General features: G+C 43.8%; 1 protein-coding gene across 2 annotated transcripts in view; it reads right to left on the bottom strand.

The window, feature by feature from the left end:
- Positions 1 to 362: 362 nt before the first annotated feature.
- Positions 363 to 26,302, bottom strand: part of NLRC4 (NLR family CARD domain containing 4) — a 26,273-nt gene continuing 333 nt past the window's right edge. The window contains exons 2-9 of one of the 2 annotated variants that reach the window (XM_019549712.1): positions 18,928 to 18,979; positions 17,371 to 17,631; positions 11,385 to 13,352; positions 8,918 to 9,010; positions 5,831 to 6,001; positions 2,472 to 2,564; positions 1,993 to 2,160; positions 363 to 1,020 (exon numbers count right to left, since the gene is read on the bottom strand). In XM_019549712.1, coding sequence (XP_019405257.1) covers positions 704 to 1,020; positions 1,993 to 2,160; positions 2,472 to 2,564; positions 5,831 to 6,001; positions 8,918 to 9,010; positions 11,385 to 13,352; positions 17,371 to 17,631; position 18,928 — 3,072 coding nt within the window. In that variant the 5' untranslated portion in view covers positions 18,929 to 18,979 and the 3' untranslated portion in view covers positions 363 to 703. The remainder of the gene's footprint in view (positions 1,021 to 1,992; positions 2,161 to 2,471; positions 2,565 to 5,830; positions 6,002 to 8,917; positions 9,011 to 11,384; positions 13,353 to 17,370; positions 17,632 to 18,927; positions 18,980 to 26,302) is intronic. The other variant, XM_019549713.1, reaches the window with a different exon arrangement.

Raw genomic sequence — 26,302 nt, 5'->3', positions numbered from 1 at the left:
GTGTATCAGCATCCTTGTGCTGAAAAATGGCAGTGGGGCACTTTAACTAAAGCTTATTGAACAAGCTTTAGTTAAAGCACCCTTGCCGCCAGTTTTCAGCACAGGGACGCTGATACATGGGAAACTGGCGTCTGCTGGAGAGCAGTAATTACCATGCTCCAGCAGACTCAATTAATCAAGTCTGCTCCAATACACTGTAATTATAGTCCGTCGGAGTGCCTTGCTGCATGTGTATAGGCATCCTAAAGGACAGATTGTGCTTACAGCTATTTTTAAGGCATGACTAGACAAGGTAGTAGGTTTCCTTGTGCAATGTCAGGGACAGTACCGTTTTATAAACTATATCTATTTTACCAGAAGCACTGGACTTCTGTCTTTTTATTAAGAACTTTCAATTAATTTCATAATTAGCAGCAGTGCTAAAAATGGACCCACAAAATGTGCATACACCTAAAAAACACTTAAAAATACAGTTTCCAATGTGCAGGGTGTCAATCTGACAGAAGGTGACCAGTCTATGTGTTCTCTCCTTCCTTATTCTTTCTGCCAGAGGAGTTGATTAGGGTTTTCTCTCTCCAGTCTTGCTGACAGATGGGAGATTCAGTCAGCCTTGGAGCTGCTGAACTAGGACATGGCCATGCGTAAGAGAGGTTATCAAAGTACAAGAGCTTAAGTTGCTGCTCTCACTTGAGGCTGGCCTTGTTTAAGAATTCACTAGCTGAAATTCTTTGCCACAGCTCACTTTTGCATCACTAATAAGTCCCAGATCGTGGTCATCTAACTTCCAGCCAGTCAACCGTATCTCTTTTAAGTAATTCAGTGTAGTTAGCACTTGGCTCATTTTGCAGATTAACAGTGGGTCAGGTACCAAGTCACATTTGCTGCTAAAGTCTAAAAATCTCAATTTGTTGAGATTTACCAGTGCCTGAATGAAAGAAAGCCAGCCATTACTTGTCACACAGTTCATTGCCAAGTCTAAATGCTGAAGGTCTTCCAATGGTGTTTTCTCAAAAAATGTACCTGTGAACATATATAAGTATACATTAAAAAGTGACTGGATATGACTTTAATTAAGCCCCCAGTTCAGAAAACAATCCCTATTTAGGGCAACACTTGAACACATGCTCTAAAGCCATGAGGACCTAATGCATGCTTAAAAATTTCAGTCTTGACTTGGACTTAGAAGTAGGCTTACATGTTGGGGGGTTTTCTGCGTGAAGAACTATCAAAGCTAAAGTATCAATGTCCACAGGCCTCACTGTGTTACTCATACCAATCCCAAACTATTATTCATTAAGTCTCAAACACAGAGTTTGCTGAGTAAAATGGGATCCTTCTACCCACAAAAAGATTAATTGACTTCAGTTGTTCTACATATTCATGCCAGGGTCCACCAGTGCACAAAACATTACAGGGTCAGGGCCATGGAAAACTGTCATTCATTTCAACTTTGCTTTTCCCTTTGCTATGCTCAGATGTAGTGGACAGTGGCAGCTTCAGGAAACTGGGTGCAGCTTTCTGATCCTCAGCTGTTGCCTCCTGCAGAGTGTTAGCTCAGCAAGAGGTCTGACCTAACTTTGCCACTGGGATAAGCTCTGTTACAGATGTCAGGTCAGGGAAGATAAGGCATACTGGGACCCCACTCAGCCCTACACTTGTCTCACCTCTGTGGCTGGTGCAGGAGATGGAACAATTGCTTCTGTTAGTGGACAGGAAATTCTGCTCCAACAGTCTCCAGCTGTTTTAGGGTCCCTTGCACTGCTTATGCAATTGGTTTAATTAAATTGCATTTTTATTTCTATCCCACAGAAACCCACTGTTATTTCATTTTTATTATTAGAAACCACTAACAATAGAAATGTGAAATCATGAAACTGAGTTCCTACTTAACTTTCAATTCATTTCACATCATTTGAGGCTTCCTGATTTACCAGTATTTATTTTTGTTCTGCTTTTGTCCAGCTTTCATCCTTCTGCAGTAATTGTACTTACCGAGAACTTTAACCTCAACATCAGTAAGGCTCCATCTCTTCAATCTGAGTTTTGTCAGCTGTGGCATTGTTTTGAGCTGCACTAGCAGATCACTCAGGCAGACATTCACATCATCTCCCCAAGGAAGCATCAGCACTTTCATGTTTGGAAGGATGTTCAAGCTGTTAGCTATATAAAATGATAAATGTAATTTTAGTGATTGTTACAGTTCAGTGTAAAATCATAGAAGAGAGTTAAATTACACTGACTTTCATGCTCTAAGTGCCTCAGCAACGAATGACTGAGCAAACAAAGCAGCCAGTTGCACTCATAATCTGTCACCTACCACCCCGTGTAATGCAACCTGCTATACTGAGATGGAATGATTCTAGAGTTATTTCTCACTTAGAAATTAATTCATTTATAACCACCTGTACAGACCCCAACATGAGGTATATCCCTCAATTTAACTTTTCATCAAAAGAAATCTTCTGTCTTACCTAGTTTGTGAACTGCAACTTTTCCATCCTTTCCCAAATAATTTTCAGATAAATCAAGTACATTCAGTTTTGGTAAATTACAAAGATTCTGAGCTAAGAGATATAAAGAAAAAAACTTATTATTGCTGTTTTAATTGCAGTCAGATTCTTGTACTAGTGTTTCATCACCATAACAGTTAAAAAGTCCTTTCTAATATCTAACCTAAATCTTCTTTGTTGCAAATTAAGCTGATTTCTTTTTGTGACTCCCTTGTGGTCACAGAGAACTATCAATCACCAACATGTTTATAACAGCCTTTTGTTATATTTCCCCCCCGCCCCCATCTCTCTCCTCTTTTCTAGACAAAGCCAACCCAATTTTCTTCCATTTTTCATGTTTTCTAAACCACTTATTTATGCTCTACCTGGACTCTCACCAATTTATCTATGGTCCCCAAAACTATATACGGCAGGGGTGCTCAACCTCTGGCCTGAAGGCCAAATGTGGCTTGTGGAGCCTTGAAATCTGGCCTGTGGGGCTTCCCATGGGTCAGGAATTTGACAGCAGGAGACGAGTGGCAGTTAATACTGCCACCCCTTCCCCACTGCAAAATCTCAAGCTCTGAGCAGTAGGTCGGAACCAGGCCATGACCCTCCCCACTACATGACCAGATCAAAGCCGGGCAATGTCCCCTACCCTCTGCATAGTTGGGTTGGAGCCAGGTTGCATCCCTTTCCCCACCATTGAACTGGACCACGCCCCTTTTTCCCCCTTCCCTCCACCAGGCCATGCCCCCCTCCTCCCATAGGGCTAGCCATGCCTCTTCCCCTTGTACAGCTGGTTAGAGCTAAGTCTCCCCCCATGACCCCTTCCCTCTATCCTGCTCAGCTGGGTCCAGGCCATACTCCCTTCCTTATGCAACTGGAAAAGGCCAGGCTGTCCATGCATCTTGTTAGCTTTCAGGTACTTATGAATTGATTGTACCATTTCCTCCTGTGGGCTAGGGACACAAGTTACACATAAACCAGTTTAAGTGATCAGAAACTGGTTTAAACCTGTAACAGAACGTAAGTTCAATGCACATATACCAGTTTCAAAATGGCTGAAATTGTTTAATGATAAACCAGGTTGGATGTAGTATCAGACTAAACTGATTTGGGTCAAACAGGTTTATGAAACTTCTGGCTGAGAAGGGAGTGGAGACAGCAGCTGGGGTCTGCCTGGCAGGGGCATAGCAGCTGGGGTCTGCCTGGCAGGGGCATAGCAGCATCTGCCAGGCTTCCCTCTGCCCTCCCTCTTCTCCCTGCCACTTGCTGCTCAAGCAGAGATTTCCCCCCACCCTTCTCCCACAGCAGGGACCCCAGCAGCATGGACCTCAGCCACACCACCCTTCATGCTAGCTAATGCTGAGAGGTGTCTATGCGTGTATCTCCAATTTCACTGGAACAAAGACAGAACAAAGGCAGTCTCCACTTAGGGCTTTCTGGAATTAATAAGAAGGTCAGCTGGTAATGTCTGTCAGCGAGCCCCCCTCCCTCCTTTCTTCCTGAGCAAGAAACCAGTGGCTTGCAAACGCCTTTGAAAATGCTTGTGTCCTGTGGTAAGAAGAGCTTGAACTAATGAGTGAGAGGCTTTTGTTTTCTTGATGGGCTGATAAGCTTTGTGCTTTGATAAGTTCCCTGCAGGCTGGTGGCTGCTGGCTTGCTTCAAAGCCAGAGGCATCTCCCACCCTGAAACTCTTACATCAAATGAAGTTTCACCATGCAGCAAATAATGCTGGTGATTGCTTCCATCCATCAATTACTGAGCCTGGTTAGAGTGCAGCTTCCCTGTCCCACAATTTGTTAGTGTTTAATAGGGGACAGAGAAAGATGTGAAAAATTACCTGGTTTGCAATGAATGGGACCTGTCCATGCGGTCAGCAAATACAGAGCACTAGCTAGCAGGATAATACAGATGCACGCAGTCCACACAAGCAGTTCCTCCTTCCCCCACCCTTTGCCTCACAGTGCTAGCTGGGGCCGGGGTCTGGCAACATTCCCTGCCCCTTAAGCTGGGACTGGGGGGAAAAGCCTGAAAATGGATGCTTCCCCTCCCACGTCAGGCACACCCCAGCTGGGCACTGTGCAGGCCAGAGTGGGAATTTAAACCTCTCCCTAATCATAGCATCCTGCCAAGGCTGGCCACACAGCCCCCGCCCCAGCTCAGTACTGTAGAAAGGAAGGAAGGGCTAACTTTAGTGTCCCTGGCCTCTGCCCTGAGCCACTGTAGGCATGTGCCTGCATTTCCTGAATCAAAAGTGAATGTCTATCCACTAGCAAATTGGTACAATCTATGCAGGTTAAACTAACCTGCAAAGATGGAATAAATTCAGGCTCAGGCTCTTTGAATGCCTGTCCCTAGCTCAGAAGATTTCTAGAAATTAAGCTGAGTAGTGTATAATATTCTGAATTTTCTTTCTAAACCTTTTTTACAGCTAGCAACTTTTTTTGCCCTTCTCTAGTACTTGGGGACCTCCCCTGTCCTCCTAGAATTCTCAAGACAATTGCCAGTGGTTTAGAAATAGCTTCGTCTAATTCCTTAAGTACTTACTGTAGGGTTCATTTAATCAATTTCTGCCAAGTTTAATACATCTACTGTATCTGTATCTAAATACCCTCTGTTCTTTCCAGACTCCTGCCTGCACTCCTATCTACTTCTTAAAATTAACTTCCTTGATCATAATTCACCTTTTTGTGAAGACTCAACCAAAAAATAAGATTGATTCTTCAATCTTCTGTCCTCATCTGTTATTTGCTCTCCTTTCCTATTTATAAATGGACTAGAACATTAGTTTGCCTGCTCCTCATTTCTAGTTTATGGATAGAAAACAGCCCAGTTGTCTTTTGTCCTTTGCTAAATGAAATTCATGTTGCACTTTTGCCTTTCCCTTCCATGCTTGCACTATTTATGCTAGTGGTTCTCAACTGGGGTGTCACAGTACCCTAGGATCCCAAGAAATTCTTTTAAATGTGCTGCAGGATGCTGCACAATATTAGCACTGTTACATATGCAAACGCCTATATGTGCTTCACAAGATAAACTCAGATTTCAAACAAGAATCCATAGTGCCAGAACATTCTCCCTGCTGTAGTCTTTCTGAGTTGTTTGTAATAAAAGAAGTGCTCTATTATTTTTATGTAGTCAACAAACAAGTGAAATTTTTTTTGAAACAGGGTGCCCTTAAATTCAGAAAAGTTTGGAGGAGTGCCTTGGGTCTACAAATTTAAGAAATGCTGCTTTATACTCATCCCTATTTGTATTCCTCTTTCTGTACAGTTCCTTTTTTATTTTCATCTCCTACTGTTCATGTTGCATATACCAGCATTTCTATACTCACCCAATATTTCCACAGCATCCCCAGAGAGACAACAATTAACTAGATGGATTTCTTCAAGATCACCTAGTTCAGCAGAGATGGCTCTTACAATGCACCTCATTCCATCTCCAACATCAGTCAAATGACTCAAGTGCAACAAATGCAGCTTTTTCAAAAGCTTGATGCCTTCAGCTATGAATGGAATGAGAAAAAGCCGATAAAGGTGCTAAGAACACCCTGTTCCAATATTTGTTTACTGATGTTTTGAATGAGGAAAAAAGTAGAAATTAATCCATAAGTCATATCACTACTACTTTTATGTTTATATTGTATAATAGAGGTGTGCAAAGTGGGCAGTATTCGATTCAGATTCGGATCCAGCCCAACTGGGGGGACAGTGATTTGATTCGTTGATTTGGATCACTGTCCTGATCTGATTTGGCCGAATCTGAAGACTTGATTCTGATTTGGAGAATCAGCGATTTGGCCATAGACATAGCTTTATATGTTTTTTCTATGTACCTTGAGGTACCAGGCATGGCTCATGAACGCTGAGATGGTGGCACAGATGGAGCATCCCACAGGAGCACAGGGGAGAGCCCCTCACGTGCTTTGCAGCAGACTCCCCTGTGCCCCCCCGACTTGGCAATCAGCCACAGGGGAACCCCAGGTGACTCCCCAGACCCAGGAGGCACCAGTCACCATACTTCTGGTCCACTTCTGGGTCTCCCACCAAGCACATGGTGGACCTCCCCCACCCCCATGGGACACTCCATCTGCCCCACCATCTCAGTGTTCACAAGCCATGCCTGGTACCTCCTGACTTGCATTTTAAGCAGGCTGGCCAGCCCCAGGGATCCAACCCTTCAGTTCAATTCAATTTAATTTATTAAGGATTCTGGCTGAAAGCCATGCTCCCAAAAACAACATGACATATAACCATAATATAAATTTATACAAAAATAACAGAAATGCAAATATAATAATAAAATAGGGCCAACCATTATAAAAACATTATTCCTACTCATAGAATTAATACAAGTTTCTCTTGCTTTATGTTGTACATGTGTTCCTGGAAAACAGCACATAACTTGAATTTACATATAGGGAACCCACTTTACAATGAAACAAATATGGATATGTTCCAAAACCTCAACTGTACTGACCTCCAGATCCATTTTTACAAGACAATTTTGCTACTTGCCAACAGCAGACAGTACACACAAGCACAGGGTGGTGGTGAATGTTACCATAATGCTACAGAAACATGTCGCAGACAATGAGCGAGGAACACAGATCCACACAGGAGACTATATTTTGGTGCACATCACTCCCACAATACACTGCACAAAGCAGCTGACTGTGGGCTTCCATCACACCGAGTGCATAAGAGTGAATTTACCTCACATATAACAGTTTTTGGTATAGAAAGGGTTATTGCATAAGAGCAAATTCCCACATTCAAAACACACATAGAATGAGGGAAACCTGTATAATCAAATACAAAAATGGTGATAAATCAGATCATGAATCTATAAAAATGTTGTGCATAGGTCCACAATTAACACAGTAAAAAAGCAAATACAGTGATAAAGTTTACCAGTCATATGAACAACAAAGAATGTTTAGCTCTGATCACTTCAGCCTTGTAAGCAAAAATTGCAAGATGGTTTACTAAATATGGATCTGTTTGCTGACGGAGCCGTATTAATTTCTCTCTATTTGAGAAGTATATAAATTTCTGCAGGAATGGTGATAAATATTTTTCCTTATGTCATTATATAGAGGGCATTCTAAGACATAATGAATAATGTCTTCCAAAACTTCTAAACAGGCTGGGCAACATCTTTTAGCCCTTGGAATGGAAAGTCTATGTGGGCTGTGGGCATCTGTGTGGTTCTAAGTCTAGTCAAAGAAGTTCTCCATTTATTGTTGACAGCCAGCTGTAAATACCTTTCTCCCCGCAAATCTAATTCCAAAGAATATAAAGAGGATCAATGAAAGTAGCCTTGGCCACTGCAAAATCATTCTGCCTGGCAATATCTTAGAACCTCTGGAAAACCTGGACCTTTTCTATGGGGAAGAAGTGCCTTTCATTGTCTTTGACATAATGTCCCATCCTGGAAGATGCAAAAGTGCAGGAAAGAAAAGGATCTGACCCTTTATGTTTGTTTGACTATGGCATATATTATTTGGAGGACATTAATACCTCATAACAGTATGGGTTCCTTTACATGTTACTTTTATGCCACAATTAATGTGTTAATTGCAGAATCAATAGCAAGGAAACTATGCATGCATCCAATTTAAGGCATCATAAAATGGCAAACCAGCCATAAAAATTTCCATGTATAATGTAGAATATTTGTATGGCTGGTTTGTAGGGTACTTTAAGTTAAACAGATGGCTTGTCCCAGGGGCTGTCCCAGAACTAGTGCTGACAATCAGCAGATCGTTGGCACCAGCTACCAGGGCAGCCCCAGTTTTCCAACTAGGGCTTCTGTTGGCAGGAAGGACTCCCCTGCTATGGAGTTTAACCTCCCCTGACCAAATTCCCTGGTGTGCAGAAGGAAGGGCTTCCCCTTCCGGGGACTTTAAACCCAAGAACATGCAGCTCCCTTTTTTCCTGGGGATGGGGTTTAGAGGCTCCCAGAGGGAGAAGCACTCTGCTAGTGACTTTAAATCATGATCCCACAATTCGTAGTCCCACTGAACTGCTGCTGGACACTGAAACTGTCAGGTGCAGGGTTTAAACTCCCTGGAGTAAAGCCCTTCAACAGTCCCAGCCCCAATCCTAAAACAGCCCTGGTGCTATCCTGGGGCTAGGGCTAACAATCACCTGCCATGTCACATGTGGAATGCCAGGAGGAATGATTGTCGGGATTGGGGATCAGGTCCCATGGTGCCTTAAAATGAACATGTGCCAGGAGCCTAAGGTCATGCAGGTCAAATCAAGACCTTATTGCACATGTAGAAGAAATGACTTTGCTATCAACAGATGATAGAATATTCAGGTCCTCACAGTGCAGGAATGTGAGGCCAACTGTCTATACATTCAGTATCTGAAAAGCAAATAATTATTGTGTGAAATATTGAAGTGTGTATTACCTAATTTTTTAGCATCGCTCTCATTCATCTTTATATTGTCAAAGATGAGCTTTTCAATGTTAATTAGGTTGTGTATTCCATCAATAAGTCCACCTGCCAGAAAAGAACCATAAATTAGTAAGTCACATTGCCATTTTTTGTACTGTAACAAACTTAGTTGCAGGTCAAGTTATAGTGCTGTAACAACAGTTCCTGTAAAAAGTAAACAAAAAAGCTGTTTCCAAATATGATTCTAAGTACAATCTCTGACAAGAGACTGCAGATTTCTAGCAAATTAAATTTTGATTAAATTAGAAAGTGCTAATGCAAAATTCAAACTAAGTTTTAAACAAGCAATAACCTGAAAATGGAAACTTGTGATTCCTGTTGAAATTGTAATTCATTACCATCTCTTCTTACACATGACAGCATATATAGTGCTTCAGATATTATCTTACAGAAACAGTAATGCCTGTGGTTAAGTCCTGCATAAGTGTGCCAGTTCAATAGAGGACTTTTTTTTTTAGGTGTTTAGACCTTTTTTTTTTAAGTGTCAGGTTTTCAGACACCTTTGGTTTCTGGCTGAGAATGAGATTTTTATTTTTGCACAGAAAATGGCAGCAGCGCGGTTTTGAACTAAAACACCTCTGATGTGTTTTAGTTCAAAAATGCACCGTCACCCCATTTTCTCAGCACTGGCGCAGATTTCACTGCTTATACAACTGCAAGCGTTGCAGTGCAGGGTGCTTTTTAAAGTGCCCAGCGCTGCAGCACATCCATGTGTAAAAATGCCCCTAGTGTTTTAATAGAAATTGTCAGGAACTTGCAATTTGGCAACAAAATATAACCCAGATGGAAGGTGTTCCTTTTCACATTCTGATTAAAATCTGTTTAGTATTTGTTCAAGTTTTTTTTTTTTAAAATACTCAAGCATATGCACTGTTTTATTACCAGACAATAATGCTTTTCCCTATTGCAGACTTTCAGGTTTCTGCAGGAAATATGAGTAAAATGTCATATTAGATGTATAATAGATGCAGAAACTTTTGAGAGTGTGTATATTTGAAAATTGCATCTATTCAAAGATGTAAATCAAAATGAAAGAGACTTTGGAGCACAATAGTTAGTGGGTCTATGCTGCAGCAGCCCCCCACTTATTTTCTGCCATGCTCTAATTGTGTAAGGCTCTTGTGTTAGGTAGGCCTCACATCCTGTAGCAATGAGTATGTCCCTCTCCTAATTCCAGAAAACCAGACACCTTACACTAAAGAACCTGTGCAATTTTTCTGTGCTTGGGGCTTGTTATTTCCTGTCCCTTAGTGCTGGGTTGCAAATTTGAGAGGAAGGGAGTATTTTCAAATGTATTCAGCATTAGAAATGTTATTAATTAATGGAACAACTCATCAAAGTGGTCTTTGGTATAGCAGATAGTCTACCATATGAAGTTGTTAATTCTGGACATTTTTGTAAAATGTATGTGCTTGCTTACCCAGAAATTCTAAGTTTGATGCAGGAATTACTTTGTGAAAGCCACTGGCCTATATTTTGGAAAAGGTTAGACAAGATTATCATAATAGTCCCTTGTTGGCTTTAAAATCTTTGAACCTATTGTGAAAGCTAAAGGTAAAGGTAAAGAAATAGTAATATCTATGATAGGATATGCAGCAGCCATCATCAAAAAGAGGAGCCTGAGGGGGGACCTGGTGGCTGCCTACAAATTCATTTAGGGGAGATCAACAGCAAATAGGTAGAGCCCTTTTCTCCCCAGCACTACCTGGGGTGACAAGGAACAATGGTAATAAGCTGATGGAGGATAGGCTTAGGGTGGAGATCAGAAGGCAATATTTTACAGTTAGGGTGGCCAAAATCTAGAATCAACTTCCCAGGGAAGTGGTCTTTGCCCCTACCTTGGGCAAATTCAAGAGGAGGTTGGATGATCACCTGTCTGGGGTCTTGTGAACCCAGCATTCATTCCTGTCTGTGGCAGGGGGTCAGGCTAGATGATCTGTTCAGGTCCCTCCTGACCCTAGCTACTATGAAACTATGCAAAAAGTATAATTGTTTCATCTACATACAGACTTTATCATCATTTACTCTAGATTATTTGTACTGGTGATCTTCCAAAATGTAAAAAATCTTTCCTATGTAAAAATCCTATCTATGTATCTCTTGTGTAAATAAACATCCAGGGTTTTTTTAAAGGGCAGTGTTACAGAGATTTTGAACAATCTTACAGCAAGAATACTGAATCTTTGCCCAACAAGGAGCTGAAATGACACTTTGCAAGAGTGCAAAGGCTAAGCATACAACAGACTACAGTCAACTTCATTTTGAATGTGGAAGTGTGGTCCAGTGATATTAGTAGTTCCCATAATGATCAAAGTCAGACATCTTCCACATTAAAGAAAAAGGTGTCAGTGAGCTACATGTTGTGGTCCACATTATTCCCAGAGATTGCACTAGCTACACACAGATCACAATACTGTACCTTCTAGATGTTTGCTTTGCAGATCTCTTATATTTATTTCTTTCAGCTTTGTCATTGCTATGATTTGTTGTTCATCTTCTGTGGTAAGAGGCGTGGATTCTACAATAAGGTCTTGCATATTCTTACAGGTTTCAAGGACTTTCTTCAATGTTCCTGCAATGCCAGCACTTCTGTTGATTTGCAGGCTGAGACTTGAGGCAGAGCAGCATATTTTACCTAGATACTTAATATCATCTTTCTTTAACTTGTTAAAATTATGGAGTGTAATCTCTAAAGCCCTGATTTTCTGATTCCATTTGAAGAACAAGGAGACAGCCTTTTCAGGGATATAAATTTGGGGATTTCTTGTGTTCTCATCTTCCATGTTATCCAGTGAGGAATTTCCAAAAAAATCTAATTTAATGAGTTCCAGTGCACTGACACAATTAGGTAAGTGTTTAAAAAACCCAAAGAGGTATGTTGGGATGCTTTGAGTATTAATATATAGTCTCTTACCATGAAAGAATTCTTCAAATTCTCCACTCAAGCATGATTTTGAGCGACTTTCATAAAATAAGTTAATGACACATTCCACAAAAGAATTCAGGTTAGTTGCCTGCAAAACTTCATGCTGCTCTGCATTTTCCACCTTTTCAGGTTCTCCTTCCAAAGATGGATCACTTAGTGAAGGCAGACCAAAAAGACTTCCACGCTGATAGACTGCTGTCAGATGTTTTATAACTATTCTAGTAGCATCTACAGAGGATCCACAGGTATAAAGAAGTAAATTACAGTAAGTAGAGGTAATATCTGAAATATTGTCCATTTTTTGTAGGTAACTAAACCCTCTAGCCACCTCTGTGTCCTTGGAGGATGTCAATAGGCTGCAGAGTCTCCTGCCTGCAGTGTATTCCTGAAAGGATTTATGAAAGAATCGATACACTGGCATTAGCCTTTGAGCTGTGTATTTATTTAGAAGACCTGAAGCCAGCAGTACTTCTTCTTTGATATTGGACAAATCCTCAGACTGAAAATCAAACCTTTGGTCAAGTACTCCATCTAGGGCTAGGTCTCCACAATGATTTATGCTCAGTTTAATGTGATTTGCTGTTATTGTTTCTGTCTTGTACTTATTTTTCTGCACCATCAGGTCATACAATGTGCAGAAAAGTGCTGTTTGTGTGCTTGGATTAAAATTATTTTCACCCATTTGGATGGCACAGGCAATGACAACAAAGAGTGGTGTCTTCAAAAGATTCTTCATGAAATTAGTTTCCTCTAGATGAATTAGCAGACCCTTGGCCAGCTCATATTCCAAGACATTATTAATGAGCTGCCTAGCATTCTCCTCTGTTAGATCTCCTGTTTCAGCAATGAGTGAACCAAACTGTCTGACCTTATGAATAGACTCAGTCCTGGTAGTAACAATGACCATATTCTTGAATTTGTGGTTTTCTTTAATCATTGCTTCTATTTCTGGGCAGGTTGAGGGCCTGAATTCATCATATCCATCTAATAGAAAAAGAACCTTTTGTCTTAGTCCCAGCAACATCTTCATGAAGTCCTGCTTGGGTATGGTATATGGAACTGTAAGAAGCTGATCACATACAGTTTCATAAAGTCCTTCTTTTGCACTGCTCAGGCTGATAAAGAAAACAAATTTGAAATGAGTCAAAGCAGGGCAATTCCCAGAAGCCCATAGTACAGCAATTCTCTTCATAAGGGTTGTTTTGCCTTTGCCAGCTTCACCTTCTATTATGCAGGGCGTTTTTAATTCACCCAAAAGGATGCTTAAAGTGAGTTGCCCTTTCCTGGTGTTATGTGTATCTTTATTCCAAAGCAAGATGTCTGTAAAGGTAGTTTTCAAATCAAAAATGATGTCAATATCAGTGCCCAATGGATGAAATTTTTGGAAGAAAGGAGATAGATACAAGTCCATTAAATCCTGAGCCAAGTCATCCAAGTCTGGTTTCACTTGGCTAGTGATACCTAAAACAAACAGAGCATATATAGGCTGAATTAAATAAATCAGTGGTTTTGTGGATTAGAATTGCATTTAAAATTTGATCTGCAGAAAACCTGGCTAAATTTGCATGTTGGTTATAGACGAAATGGTGATAAGTCAGAGACATGATTTGCTTTACTTGTCCATTCAATAGACTAGGTTTAACTCAAAGTGATCAAATCACTCTTATGCACAAGACCAGCACGGTGGGTGTGTCTACATGTTCAATTAATGTGCAGTAAGGTTGCTGTATAGTAAAAAAGGCACAGTAAACTGATCCTGAGAACATGTCTACACATGTACCCTGTCAGGCACAGATTTGCACCCAAAAGAAGCAGCCCGGTCCAAGACTGCTTCTGCCCTTCTCTGACCCACTGTGCCAGCCAGGGGGAGTTCTGGGCTCCCCCAGGTGCAAAGCCAGGGGCTAGCAGGGGGCATGGAGGCCAGTCCCAATGTGCATGGGGCAGGGAGAGCTGTGTGGCTGCAGGGGCAGCTGTCTCCTTGTCCCATGCACTTTTGCCCCTGTAGCCTCACAGCTCTCCTGGCTCTGTGCATATGGAAATGGGTCCCCTTATGTATGGGGCCAGGAGACAGCTGACCCTGCAGCCGGCACAGGTTCCCCCACATGGGGGCTTATCTAGGCAGCAGCAAAAGCTCCCAGTTAGCACCTACACATGCGCTAATGGACAGTAACTACGGTGCGGCTAATCTACCTGTTTCTACAGGTACTAGCAAACTGTGCAGTAGACTAATTTACTGTGCAGTAAATGCTGTGCATGTGTAAATGATGAAGCTTTTCTACTCATTAGATTAGTCTCATGTAGAATAAAGTGTCTCCTGTAAATGCACCCAGTGTGAACTCCATCAGTTCCACTTCAGTCCTTACTTGAGGAGCCTTTAAACTGATTCTCTGCTCAAGGGTGAATATAGGTGTATCTGTGTGAACACAGACAAGTATCTGATGGGAATAGGATTTACTTGTTCATGAAACAGTAGCAAATGGATCTGAAAGGTTATTTAGGAGCAACTGATAGCACCTGAAATTTGGACTAGGTTGGGGTGGGCAATTATTTCAGCTGGATGGCCGCTTAATGATTTTTGGTGAGCTGTCAAGGGCCCTACCCCTTAACGAGTGCCCTGCCCCTTGGTCGCTATTTTGTGACTGGAAGTCCCACTCCTTAACCCCTGACCTTTGCCACTGGAAGTCCCTCCCCTTGCCCCGGAAGTACTCCTGGGGAGGTGGGTGCTATATTGGAACCAGAAAAAAAACCCAAATCATATACTAAAAATCAAACATCTACTATAACATATTTTAATTTTATTTCAAAAAAGATTTTGTCCCGTGCGTTCCCATAGTATAAATAGAGGTGATTGCATAATAGCTCAAAATAAAGCCTTACTCTTTTATATTGTATGTGTGCAAGGTTTGGGGTGTGGTTGGGGAGGTGGGTGTGGACTGTGCATGTGTGAGGGGATTTGTGGTGGAGTGAGTAGTTGTGAAGAGGTGTGGAGATGTGTGCATGTGTGGGTTTGGGATTTGTGGGGGGGTGGTCTGTGGGGGATGTGGGAGTGTGTGCAGGTGGGTGGGTGTGGGGTTCATGGGGAAGTATAAGAGGAGGGTGTGGGGTTTGTGGAAGGTGTGTGGGTAGGTTTGCAGGGGAGTTTGGGGGGGTGTGGCTGTGTGTGCCCTCCCACACTGTTGGTGGTAGCAGCAGCAGCAGGTGGCGGGCCCTCGGGGCACTTGTGACCTGTGGCAGGCAGAGCCCCTGGTGGCACACAACTGCAATTGAGTCCCTGGATCTGCATGTGGCAGCATGGAGCCAGCTCAACTTGGCCTATTGTTGCACATCTTTGGACCAGACTGGTCTAGCTCTGTGCCAACACATGGGGCTCCTGGTAGTGCAGGTGGGAGCAGTACACCAATGGGTCAGTTCTGTGCTTCCATGTGGGGCTTTGAGTATTTCAGTGGGGAGCCTCACATGGAGGCACAAAGCCAGCCTGGTCAAGTGGTGCACACTCCTGGCTGCAGTGCTTGGAGCTCCATGTGGAGGCACAGAGCCCACCTGGCCTGATGGCACAACTCCCCACAGCTCCTGGTCCATGCACCGTAAAGGTTGGGGTGGGGAGCTCCATGCCTTCATGTGGTGCTCCTGGCACTGCATCCACAAGAGTGCACCACTGGGCTTGGCCAGGCTGGCTTCATGCCAACCATGTGCAGCTCCCTGCTGGAATGCTGCAAGCTCCACATGGAGGCATGGAGTTGGCTCAGCCCTGACCGATGGCTGCAGTGCTCACAGCCCCATATGCTGGCACAGAGTCAACATGGTCTGCCCCAAAGGTGCATGCCAGCAGGCTGGCTCCATGCTACCACATACAGCTCCCAGGAGTCAGCCAGAGCCATGTGGCATGAGTCCCCTGAGGGGCCATTGCCTGCTGCCGCTGCTGCTACCAGCAATGGGAGCTGTGTGCCATGTGGGGGGCATGTGGTGCGGGGGCCCACACCAATCCACAAATCCCCCACACACACTCCCACCCACAAACCCCACACCGCCACACAAATTCCACACCCACATGTGCCATTGGGCCGGGTAGGCTCCATGCTGCCACATGTGGCTCCTGGCCCTCCTTCCAGGAGCTGTGTGCTATTGGGCCAGTGGGGCTGGTTCTGTGCCAGCACATGGAGCTCCCAGCACTGCAGGCAGGAGCTCCTTCTCCACTCACCAGTTGTCCAGTTGTGCACCATTGTGCTCCATGCTTCCACATGGGGCTTCCAGCTGGAGTACGGGGAACCTCACGGAGGTGGAGACACAAAGCCTTCCTGGTCCAATGGCATGCCATCTCTGAAAGCCCAACTGTTTTTGACTTTCCAAGGGGCAGCTGTGAGCCAGTAATAATTGTTTTGTGGAGGGCCCTGTGGACCAGATAGAATGGCCTGGTGGGTCAGATTTGGCTTGCGGGCAGTATTCTGTCTGCTCCTGGACTAAGTGAACTTTGGAACACTTCAGTTTAGGAGTTGCCCTCATTTTCTTCAGGTTTGCAGCTAAACTTTTTTGATTCTCTTTGGTCTCCTTGCAGTTAAAAAAATGTAATGCAATCCAGGAAGCTTGATCCTTTGCAGACAACAATTTTAATTTTTCTTTTGTTTTAAATTTTTGCCAAGTTTTCCTAGAAGGTGCAAATGCAGCTAAAATGAACGTATGCAAAATAAGAAAAGGGAGCTAACTCAGAGATAATTTTAAAGAGTAGTATTTTGCAAAGGGTGGGGCATACCCCTCCGGAGTTGTGTGAAACACCAGCTTGGATGTGTGGGGAAAATATGTAAATTAAGATGGTTAGACCTTTAATAAAAAATCTGAGATTGTAGCTGGGGCACTATTTGTTCAGTTTCCTGCAGGGGAACTCCTCTGTCAAAAGTCTGACAAACACTGTTTTAAGGCATAACCTTGTTCCCATTGAAGTCAGTAAGAATTTTGCCAAAGACTGAAACAGAAGATTGTTCATGCCTTGACACTTGCTCCCAAATCCCAACAGTTTCAGTAAGAGTAGAACATATGCAACTTCTGTTAATTCCAACAACTCCTAATATTAGATCCTTACCAGCTAGGTTTAAATGCTTTAAAATGTTTGCAGCTGACAACAAAGTGATCAGCTGCAATCATGCGTTCACCTCATTGTCTCACCCTGCAAACATCTTCCAAATGATCAGATGCATTTCATTCTTTGAAGAACTATATGCCATTTATTACAAAGGATTTCAGTATGTTGAGGACCTTTCAGAGGATGTTATTGTTTCCTTTTTTTAAAATCACTTTTGCATAAAATATAGGAGTTTTCAATGCTTAATTCTCTCTGATGAATGATTATATCCCATAAAAAGGATCAGAATATACATATCTAAAAAATTAGTGTATTGCAAGTTCGGATGGCTGCCTCCTAAAATCATTTAACTCTTGGCATGAGATAAACAAACAATGAGCACTACAGATAAACTTTAGTACTTACAGTATCCGTACAATTCCTGATAGAGGAAAGGGTTTTGTTTCTCAAGTGCTTTAACCAAAATTCTGCAGGCTTCTGAACCTTTATTCAAAACCATGTAAATCATCATTCTTGAAGCATCCTGTTGAGTCTTTTCACAAACAATAGTATTCATTTCTTCACCAGACAGGACATTGCTAGCAAAAAGGTCATCCACTAGCTGCTTTACAGTGACCATTCCCATTCTTTGAATAAGGTGAACACTGTTCTTCTTAATAAAATCCACTGAGAAAACAGAATATTTTAGCTCTAGATCTATTGTATGTTGTAGCTGCCAAGAAGATTATTGATTCTTCCCTTGAAAATTTAGGAGTGCATGGTGCTACATTTGATAGCAAATACAATATAATCTAATATCAATTATAGCAGATAATGTGCAGAGAACACCATGTTAGGAATATAACTTTTAAAATGTGCATGGCCCACTAGCTGATAGACAGACAGACAGGGTGTGGAGCACAATGTTTTGCCAGTAAGACTTTGAAAGCAGCATGTTTCTCATGAGGAGTGAAGCCACATGGGCCAAGTCTTTCATAAATGGGTGTCCAAAATTAGCATCATAAGTCCTTACTCAGGCACCTAAAAAAAATGGCCTGACTTTCAAAATTGTTAAGCACAACATTTAGATAGTCACTTTTGAAAAACGCATCACTTATTCACATATTTAAGTATAGACTTTATGAACCCAGTTTTGAAAATCTTAGTTAAGTTATATTGGTCATGCCAAACATTCTTTATTTATATTTCTCAGCACCACTGTGCAGTAGGTAAACATTAGTATCCCTACTTTAGAGATAGGAAATCAAAAGCCATTAGAATGAGATATAAAGCCCCAAGGTCCCATGTAATCCAGTGTTAGAATCAGGATTAGAATACACTTCTCTTAACTGCTAAAGCATGGAGAAAATTTTTCAAAATGGCCCAGGAGTCCAAGTCTTAGAAATAGGGTTTAGAAGATACAGACATGCACCCAATTCATTTAACACTTTTGTAAAGCCTGCTTAGTACCTGAATTCCCATTGACTTCAGTGAGAAATTAACATGTAACACATGTAGGCATTTCTACAAATTCCGTGAAGGTCTAGCTCCAAATTGACCTTGTTGTCACAACACCTAACATTTAGGCACCTTACCCCAGGAGCATGAAAATCTCGGAAAATATTTTGTCCAAGGTGGTGACAAACCCAAAGCTTTGTATTATAATTGGTTAAAACAGAGAAATGTAATTAAAGTTGCTTATAGTTTGTGACACTTCTGCTTGAAAGCTAATTTCAAGTTTATTTACAGAAAAACAAACTAACTTGTTTCACAATATATATTAAAAGGTTTTATTATATACTTTCGTACATATAGCAATAAAATGTATTTCATTTAAAAGTTGTTTTATTTATCTGACTTCATTTTAAGTCTTAGAGAGATTCATTATCACATAAAATCTTTAATGTAAAATAGTCAAGTATCCAGGTCCTGATTGCCTTAATGTACAATAAGAAGCCATTGTATTGTGAAAAAAGGACTTACTTATTCAGAGTCAAGTTTTACAGCTTGAACTACGCAGCATGGAATACGGCATCTAAACTGAAAACAAAAACAGATCAGAACAGTACGAACTATGTACAGTATTGTGGCAGGGCATTGTTTGTGCCTGCCACTTTAAGACCTGAGCCAAGCAGCCAGCAGGTACTTGATTGCGGCAGCCATTTTAGATCCCTGGCTGCCTATATAAACAGATCAGTTCCCTGCTGGCAGCCCGGGCAGCAACATTGCCTGGCTGTGAGGCTTCTTGCATCCTCCTGGAGGTAAGGGAGGAAGAGTAGGGCTAGAGACTCAGAGGCCTGATGTAGAGTACCCTTGACTAGTCAGTGCTGGGGCCAGGACCAGACCAGTCAAAAGGGCCAGGGCCCACTGTGAGGGGTGCCTAGAGCTGAGGGCCTGGGGTTCCTGACTGGCCTTGGAGGCGAGGCCAGGGCCTGTGTGGCCAAAGGTCCTGGGGGGACCATGCCTGAGAGGGGTAATAGTTTCAGGGAGCTAGGCAGCCCTGAATGAGGATGGGATGGGGTGCCTGAATGGAAGGATCTTAGAGGAGTCCTGATTGGAGGAGTGTGGGGTCGGTGACGGTAAGAACTATGGATGCCATCTGCGAGGCATGGGCTGCAGTGTAGGGGAGGAACGGAGCTGCAGATAGTGCCCCAGGCATTGGGGCAAGAAAATGGGCAGCCTCCTGTCTAATTAAGATAATTAATTAGATAACAACAAAGTGTGGCAGGTGAGAAAGGCAGGAGGTTGGCCCAGGAACGGGTGGGCCAAAGGCAAATTGGCCCTGAGAAGGCCCTCCTGTTACAAGTATGGTTCCTTCTAAAATAGAAAACAAAAGTGTGGCCAGTCCTAAAGCTTTCATCTGAAAACAGTATACATGGCCTTGCATACACACCTGAGCTTGAAAAGCATAGTAATTCAGAACGCAGCTGTCTTCTAAGAGGGTGGATTGATTTAAATGAAATTTTCAAATCACTGATTTGAATCAAATTGGGAACTGGAAAAACTTGAAGTGAAGAATTCATTTTTATCTTCATGTGCATTTCCACACACTATTTTCCTAATAAGAGATTCATTCTCAGTATCTGGTAAAAGTACTAAAGCTAGAATGCCCATATGTCTGGGTTTTCCCAGACACATCCTCTTTTTTGCCCCCCCGTTCTTGTGTCCAAGAGGGTTTTTAAAACACGATCAAATGTCCAGGTTTTTGCTCTGCCTTTGCTTTCCTGGGCACTAGCAGCATGGCTGCTTGGGGCTGGGAGCAGTAGGCAAGGTAACTGGCTGTCAGAGGTCACATGTTCTGCATGTGAGCCCTGGTAAATCTCTCCCAGGTAAGAGAGAGAGAGAGTGCATGTGTGTGGGTAGCAGGGCTGGCGGGGACCAAAACAGGAGTGAGGGGCACTGGCAGGGCAGGGAGCTGTGGATCAGGAGTCAGGGACACTAAGAGGGCTGGGGGGCAAGGGGCTGCAGGTCAGGAGAGAGGAGCACCAGTAGGGCTGGGGGGGACAGGGAGCTGTGGGTCTGGAGTGTGGGGCCCAGGCAGGGCTGGGGGACAGGGGGCTGAGGGTTGGATGTGAAGGGCATCAGCAGGGCTCGGGGAGGGGCAGGAAGGTGCAGATCCAGAGTGCAGGGCACTGGCAGAGCTGGGGGTCTGGGGACTATGGTTTAGGAGTAAGAGGCACTAGCAACACTGGGAAAACAGGGGGCTGTGAGTCAGGAGTGAGGGGTACCAGAAGTCATACTGCTAGGTGTTTTTAGAAAATCTGTTCAGCAGCTATCTGTGTTGAAGGACACAGGAACAGATTTTAGGCACTTAAAGTTTTAGAATTATTTGAGCTCAACCTTTCCTACCTGATTTTTAATTTTAGTAACTACTTGGGTGGTAAATTAACTGCAGAGTAGGGCAAATTACTGTTCAGTAAGCATCTGCACATGTACACAGTGATGCATACTGAGAAGTAATTTGCTCTACTGAGCAGTAAAGCATCTCCTGTAGTTGCAGACAATGAAGACTGAATGTTAGGGGTATGCGAAGCAGGCCCTGTTCAATTAGGATTTGGCCCGAATTGGGGACAGTGATTTTGATTCGGCCGAATCCAATCAGAAGATTCAATGCTGATTCAGAGAATCAGTGATGCAGCCATAGATACAGCTTTAAATGTTTTTTCTGCATGTTAGAAATATTATTAAAAATGCATTATCAATAGTGTTGTTAGAACGGCACAGCTGTCAGCTCTCCCTGGTGGGAGAGGGGGAGGTTGGAGGAGAAGCTACTAAGGGCTCTTTGTATTAAGGTATCACTCTCTCTTTGTTCTGCAAATTTACTATCTCTTTGTTACACTAAATCACACTTCCTTTCATGCTCCCCACACTGCTCAGGCAAGATAAGAGTAATTGCCATTTTTAATGATCCTGTCCTTGGGGGTTGAACTTTTTGTAACCTGAAGTACTTTCTGAGCAAGCGCAATTAGCTAATGCATATAAACCTATCCGCCCCGCATACTTAAGTAGTTAATTATAATGCACATGTGACGGATGACGTGACGTCATTTCATATATGTTTGTATGAACCGGAAATGAGTTGTAAGAGTTCCTGCTTCTGCACATGTGCTCAGGAGAGAGGGGATAAAGCCTGCTGAGAAGTGTTCCCCGGGGGCCGAGAGTGTGGTCTTTTGTCTTCTCTCTCTGACCCTATTTGCAAATATATACCTTTTGTGTTACTAAGAATGTGTGCCTGGAATTATTATTCATGAGCCTCCAAAGAAACGAACTGTGATTTTTACATCATACATACCTTGAGGTACCAGCACAGTTTGTGAATGCTGTGATGCTGGGGCACTTGGAGCATCCCACAGGAGTGCAGGGGGGCCCTCCACGTGCTTGGCAGTGAACCAGAAAGGGGAGTGGAAGTACTTCCAGTCCCCTTCCGGGTCCTCCAGGGGGCATGCTGCACCCCCTCCCCCCCCGCATCCTCCTGGCTCTGTGACTGGTGCCTCACTGACCCAGGGGGGCGCCAGGGCCCCCCCCATGTGCTCCCCAGTGGACCCAGAAGTGGACTGGAAGTAGTTCAGGGGGAGGAGGCAAAGAAAAGCAATTGCTGCTGGCAGCCGTGTGTTGGTATCCATGATCTTGGTGGCAACCAGAGTTGTCCCTTCCGCCTTGCCCCTAGCACCTGTCTACATCCATACACTACTGAATTTGAGGAGGGGTTATTGACGCACCATGCTTTTTAGTTTTGAAGTTATCTTAATAAATAAGTTTAGGTCTTGGTACAGGTTGTCATACTTTCAGATTTAATTTTTTTAATAAGATTTATTCTTTTTTAAAAGAAGAAAATATTTAATTTTGATTTAAAAAAAAAAAATAAGGTGGTTTAAATTGTCTTGGCTCCATTTAAGTCAATCTAAACCAGGTCAGGATTTGCCCAAGAAAAAGCAAAAATTTATTTTATTCTGTGGTGCCTAGGTACTATGAGAATCTTCTATTATTTAATCATGAACTTTATTTCAGTTAATCGAGCAGTATTTTTTGTGACCAGTTATACATGTACTGTCCACTGCTGTCTGATGTTATTATAGTTTGTCTCAAACGTATTATTTAATTTTGTTTGCAATAACTTTATCCTGCCTTAAATTTTCATATATTCTTTTTCCCTTACATGGCCAGAGTAGGACATGGTAGTACAAAAAGGTGGTACCTCCATGTAATTAAAATTGTCTAAAGAGCATATGAGTCACTTTGTGTCTGCTTCGGATCCTGCTAGAATCCTAAAGGCAATGGAAGCTGCTTTAAATTTTAATGAGAACAGCACAAGGCTCTGGTTTATATCTGTCACCAGTCTTGACTTCATAACCTTTTTCAGCTGATGCAACTGCCTCCCTTATTTGTCACATTAATACGATAATAAATATTGACACAATCTAGGAGCTACTTTTTCGCCAAGAAGCTCCTGGCACTCCTAACATTACACTTTCCAAATCTCACAATCCTTTATTATCAAGAAAATGGTCTTGACTGGTCAACAAGGATGATTGTTCTAATTCAGGAATGGAGAATGAATTAAGTATGTTTCAAGTCAAACCCTCGTTAAGAGTAGTAGGAAATATCTGACCACTGCTACTTTTATTGTGCCTGGAGAATGAGTTAGGACAAATTTTCCTGTAACAGAACATTAAGGTGACAACATCATATTGTTGCAAGAAATGTGAGCATGAAACTGATTGGTGCACAAGCCGCTCTATGGTACCAAATGCTAACAGACTGGAAGAGGGGAAATTTTCTCTCATTAATGTTAGTGTTGCAAGAATACTGGCAGATATTATCAGTGTGTTGCAGGCATTATCAGAGATCTAATGAATGAGGTGCTACACACAAATACTGTCTTAAAAGTCCCTGGTAAACAAACATTCAGTTGAAATCTCCTCTGAAATCGTATGTGTGGTTTGTTGTTGGTTTTTGTTGTTAAATGGTTTGAAGGAACAAAGTTGGACATGTAGTAAGTCAGAAGCATACTGAACAAAGCAATTTTTCTGTAAAAACGCTTTTTCACTTATGCAAGCTATTTTTGTAGAAAAAAATCTCACAGACCTTTTGAAAAAAAATCAAACTCCAACTATAGAGATGCTTATTTGCATGTTGATTCTGTTGCTCTTTGTATTTTGACTGCACCCACTGACAGAACAATCCCCACCAGCATTTTAAAGCCTCTGAAATCCACAACAGAGTCTCTCTTCCTCATTAATTTTGGACTTCATGTTTTTTGGTATGACTCAACTTGAAACCCTGGGTACCCAGGAACCATGGCTACTTTTGTCTCTGGTGGACAAACATGATTTTGCACTCAGTTCCAAAAGTTTTACTTTAGCTGTAATTCCATTGACTTCTATGAAGTTGCTTCTGATTTCCACTACTATGAGAAAAGAATCAGACCTTGTATTTTTAAGTATTCACACTAAGTATTCCCCATAATGCAATACGTTTTATTTACAGTCTTCTAAAAAAAAATCACACAACTCTTTTCTTTGATACAAAAAATACTTAATGTAAACAGTAGGGTACTAAATCACCCAGGCTAGGGACAGACATTATGCATAAACTGATTTAAGTGATCAGAAACTTCTATAAACCTGTAACAGAACAGACAGTCAGTGCACATAAACCAGTTTCAAAATGGCCGGAACTGGTGTGAGATAAACCTGGTTGAACATAGTATCAGACTTAACCGATATGGTTCAAACCAGTTTATGCAATGTCTATCCCAGACCCCTTGCTGGTTTAAGATAAAGCAAACACCCCCAGCATCCCAGAATGCTCCCTGGGCTGGGTGGGGCTCTCTGTTCCACAGTGGGGCTGGCCCCTCCCCTCCGCTCTCTAGCTGAAGCAGGGACCAGCCCTAGCAGAGACACTGGTGGGCATACCCTGGCTAAGGCAAAGTGGGCAGGGAGGGGGTTAATTCTTTCTTCCTTCCCCTCTTCCCCCACCTGAGCCTGGGTCTCCCTGTCTGGAGGGGAGTAGAGGAGAGGGGGCTGCAGCAGTGGCCCCTGGAGCTGGCAGACCCCAGCTGCAGGGAAGGGATGGAGGGAGGAATTAACCCTTCTCCCTGCCCCCTTCCTCTTAATGGTTGTCCTGCAGGGTGGGGAGGGGGACTCTTCCCCTTCCTCCTCCTCCCACCAGAGGGGTAGCAGGAGTGTGGAGCTCAGATAGGCAGGGTGTGGGTGGATGTGCAGGGACCCCCACACTCGCCCCATGGCGTGCAGCCCCTGATACCTGGCAGCAGCAGGTGGGGATGTCAGGGACTGTGGGGGGTTCCCTGTGCAAGTGTGGAGCTGCAGGCCCACAGCATGGAACCCTTGCAACAGAGGCAGCCAGTGCTGCACTGGGGGCTAGGAACACAGCCCCATGCAGCCTGCCTGGCCGCTTCTATCCCCAGGGCTCCACGCTGAACACCTACAGCTCTGCACTTGCACAGGGAAGCCTTGCGCTGGACTCCATGGCAAAACAGGGGATGGGACTCCCTCCACTCCTGGCACAGTGCAGAGACTGCAAGGCTGGGAGCACGGGAAACAGGAGGTTCCAATGTGGGGCTTCCCCCACTGCCAGGGCTGGAGCTACAGGTGCAGGGAGCAGAGCCTCGGGGATAAGGCAAGCTCTGCTCCCTCCTTGCAGTGCTGTGCCTGCATCAGGCACTAGTGCCCTGATGTCCCCACCTGCTGCTGCTGCCAGGTAGCGGGGCCTGCACACCATGGGGGAGTGTGTGGGTTCCTACAGCCCCCACCCTCACCCCCTGCACAGCTGAGCTCCGCACTCCCACTACCCCTCCAGGGGGAGCAGGAGGAGGGGGAAGAGTTCCCCCCAGCACGGAACAGAGCCTCCCCCTACCCTGGGGGGGGAAGAGTGGGAGGAAGAGTCTCCTTCTGGGGCTGGACAGCAGCCCACAGAGGCCCCTCTCCCCACCCTGCAGCAATGGGGGAGAAGCAGGGGGAAGAGTCCCCCTCTGGGGTCAGGCAGCCTCACAGAGCCCCCCTCCCCACCCCACAGTGGCAGCAGGGGAGGAAGAGGGAGAAGAGCCCCCTCAGCATTGAACAGGGCCCCCTTCCTGGCCCTGTGGCAGTGGGGGGAGGGGGAGGAAAGGAAAGGTTTCCCTTCTGGGGCCAGGGACCCCTGTGCCAAGATTGCTCCAGGCTGTCATGGAGCTGCTGGGGCGGGCCTGCTGGGGCCTAGCCATGCTCCCCCTGCTCAGCTCAGCTTCCCTGTGGAAGGGAGGGCTGCACTAGCAGCCCCGGGCTTCTGGCTTGGGCCACTGGAGGCATGTGCTGAACGTCTGTCCACTCGCAAACCAGTTCACTCTCTGCAGGTTAGACTAACTTGCAAACACTGAATCAGTTCAAGCTTGGGCTTTTTGAATGTCTGTCCCTATCCCCAGAGAAAAGAATCCAAAGCTTCTTAAAGACACCGTATACATGCCTTTTACAACCCATGTGAGTTAAAACACTTCTGAAATTTCTGTTTTGCATCTGCTACAGCACGGGTGGGCAAAATGCGGCCCATGGGCCAGATACGGCCTGACAGGCCATTTTATCTGGCCCGTGGGACCCCTAAAAAAAAATAGAAAATTAATATGGAAACATCAGACTGCCAGACCAAACAGCACCCACAACTACAGCCCAGCCCAGCCCAACAAGCGAAGCGAATAAACAGGTAAGAGATAGGGTAACGCTGGGACTAGGGGGTCAGTACAGACATCCACAGGAGGCCTCAAATGCCTCTACACAAACGCTCGTAGTATGGGTAACAAGCAGGAGGAACTCACCCTCCTGCTGGCTGACACCAGCCCGGACATAGTGGGGATTACGGAAACGTG

Source organism: Crocodylus porosus, unplaced genomic scaffold (assembly GCF_001723895.1).
Source record: "Crocodylus porosus isolate Cpor-Errol unplaced genomic scaffold, CroPor_comp1, whole genome shotgun sequence".
NCBI classification, from domain to species: domain Eukaryota; kingdom Metazoa; phylum Chordata; order Crocodylia; family Crocodylidae; genus Crocodylus; species Crocodylus porosus.
Note: the sequence above shows the minus strand (reverse complement) of the source record. Positions and strands in the feature narration are given on the sequence as shown.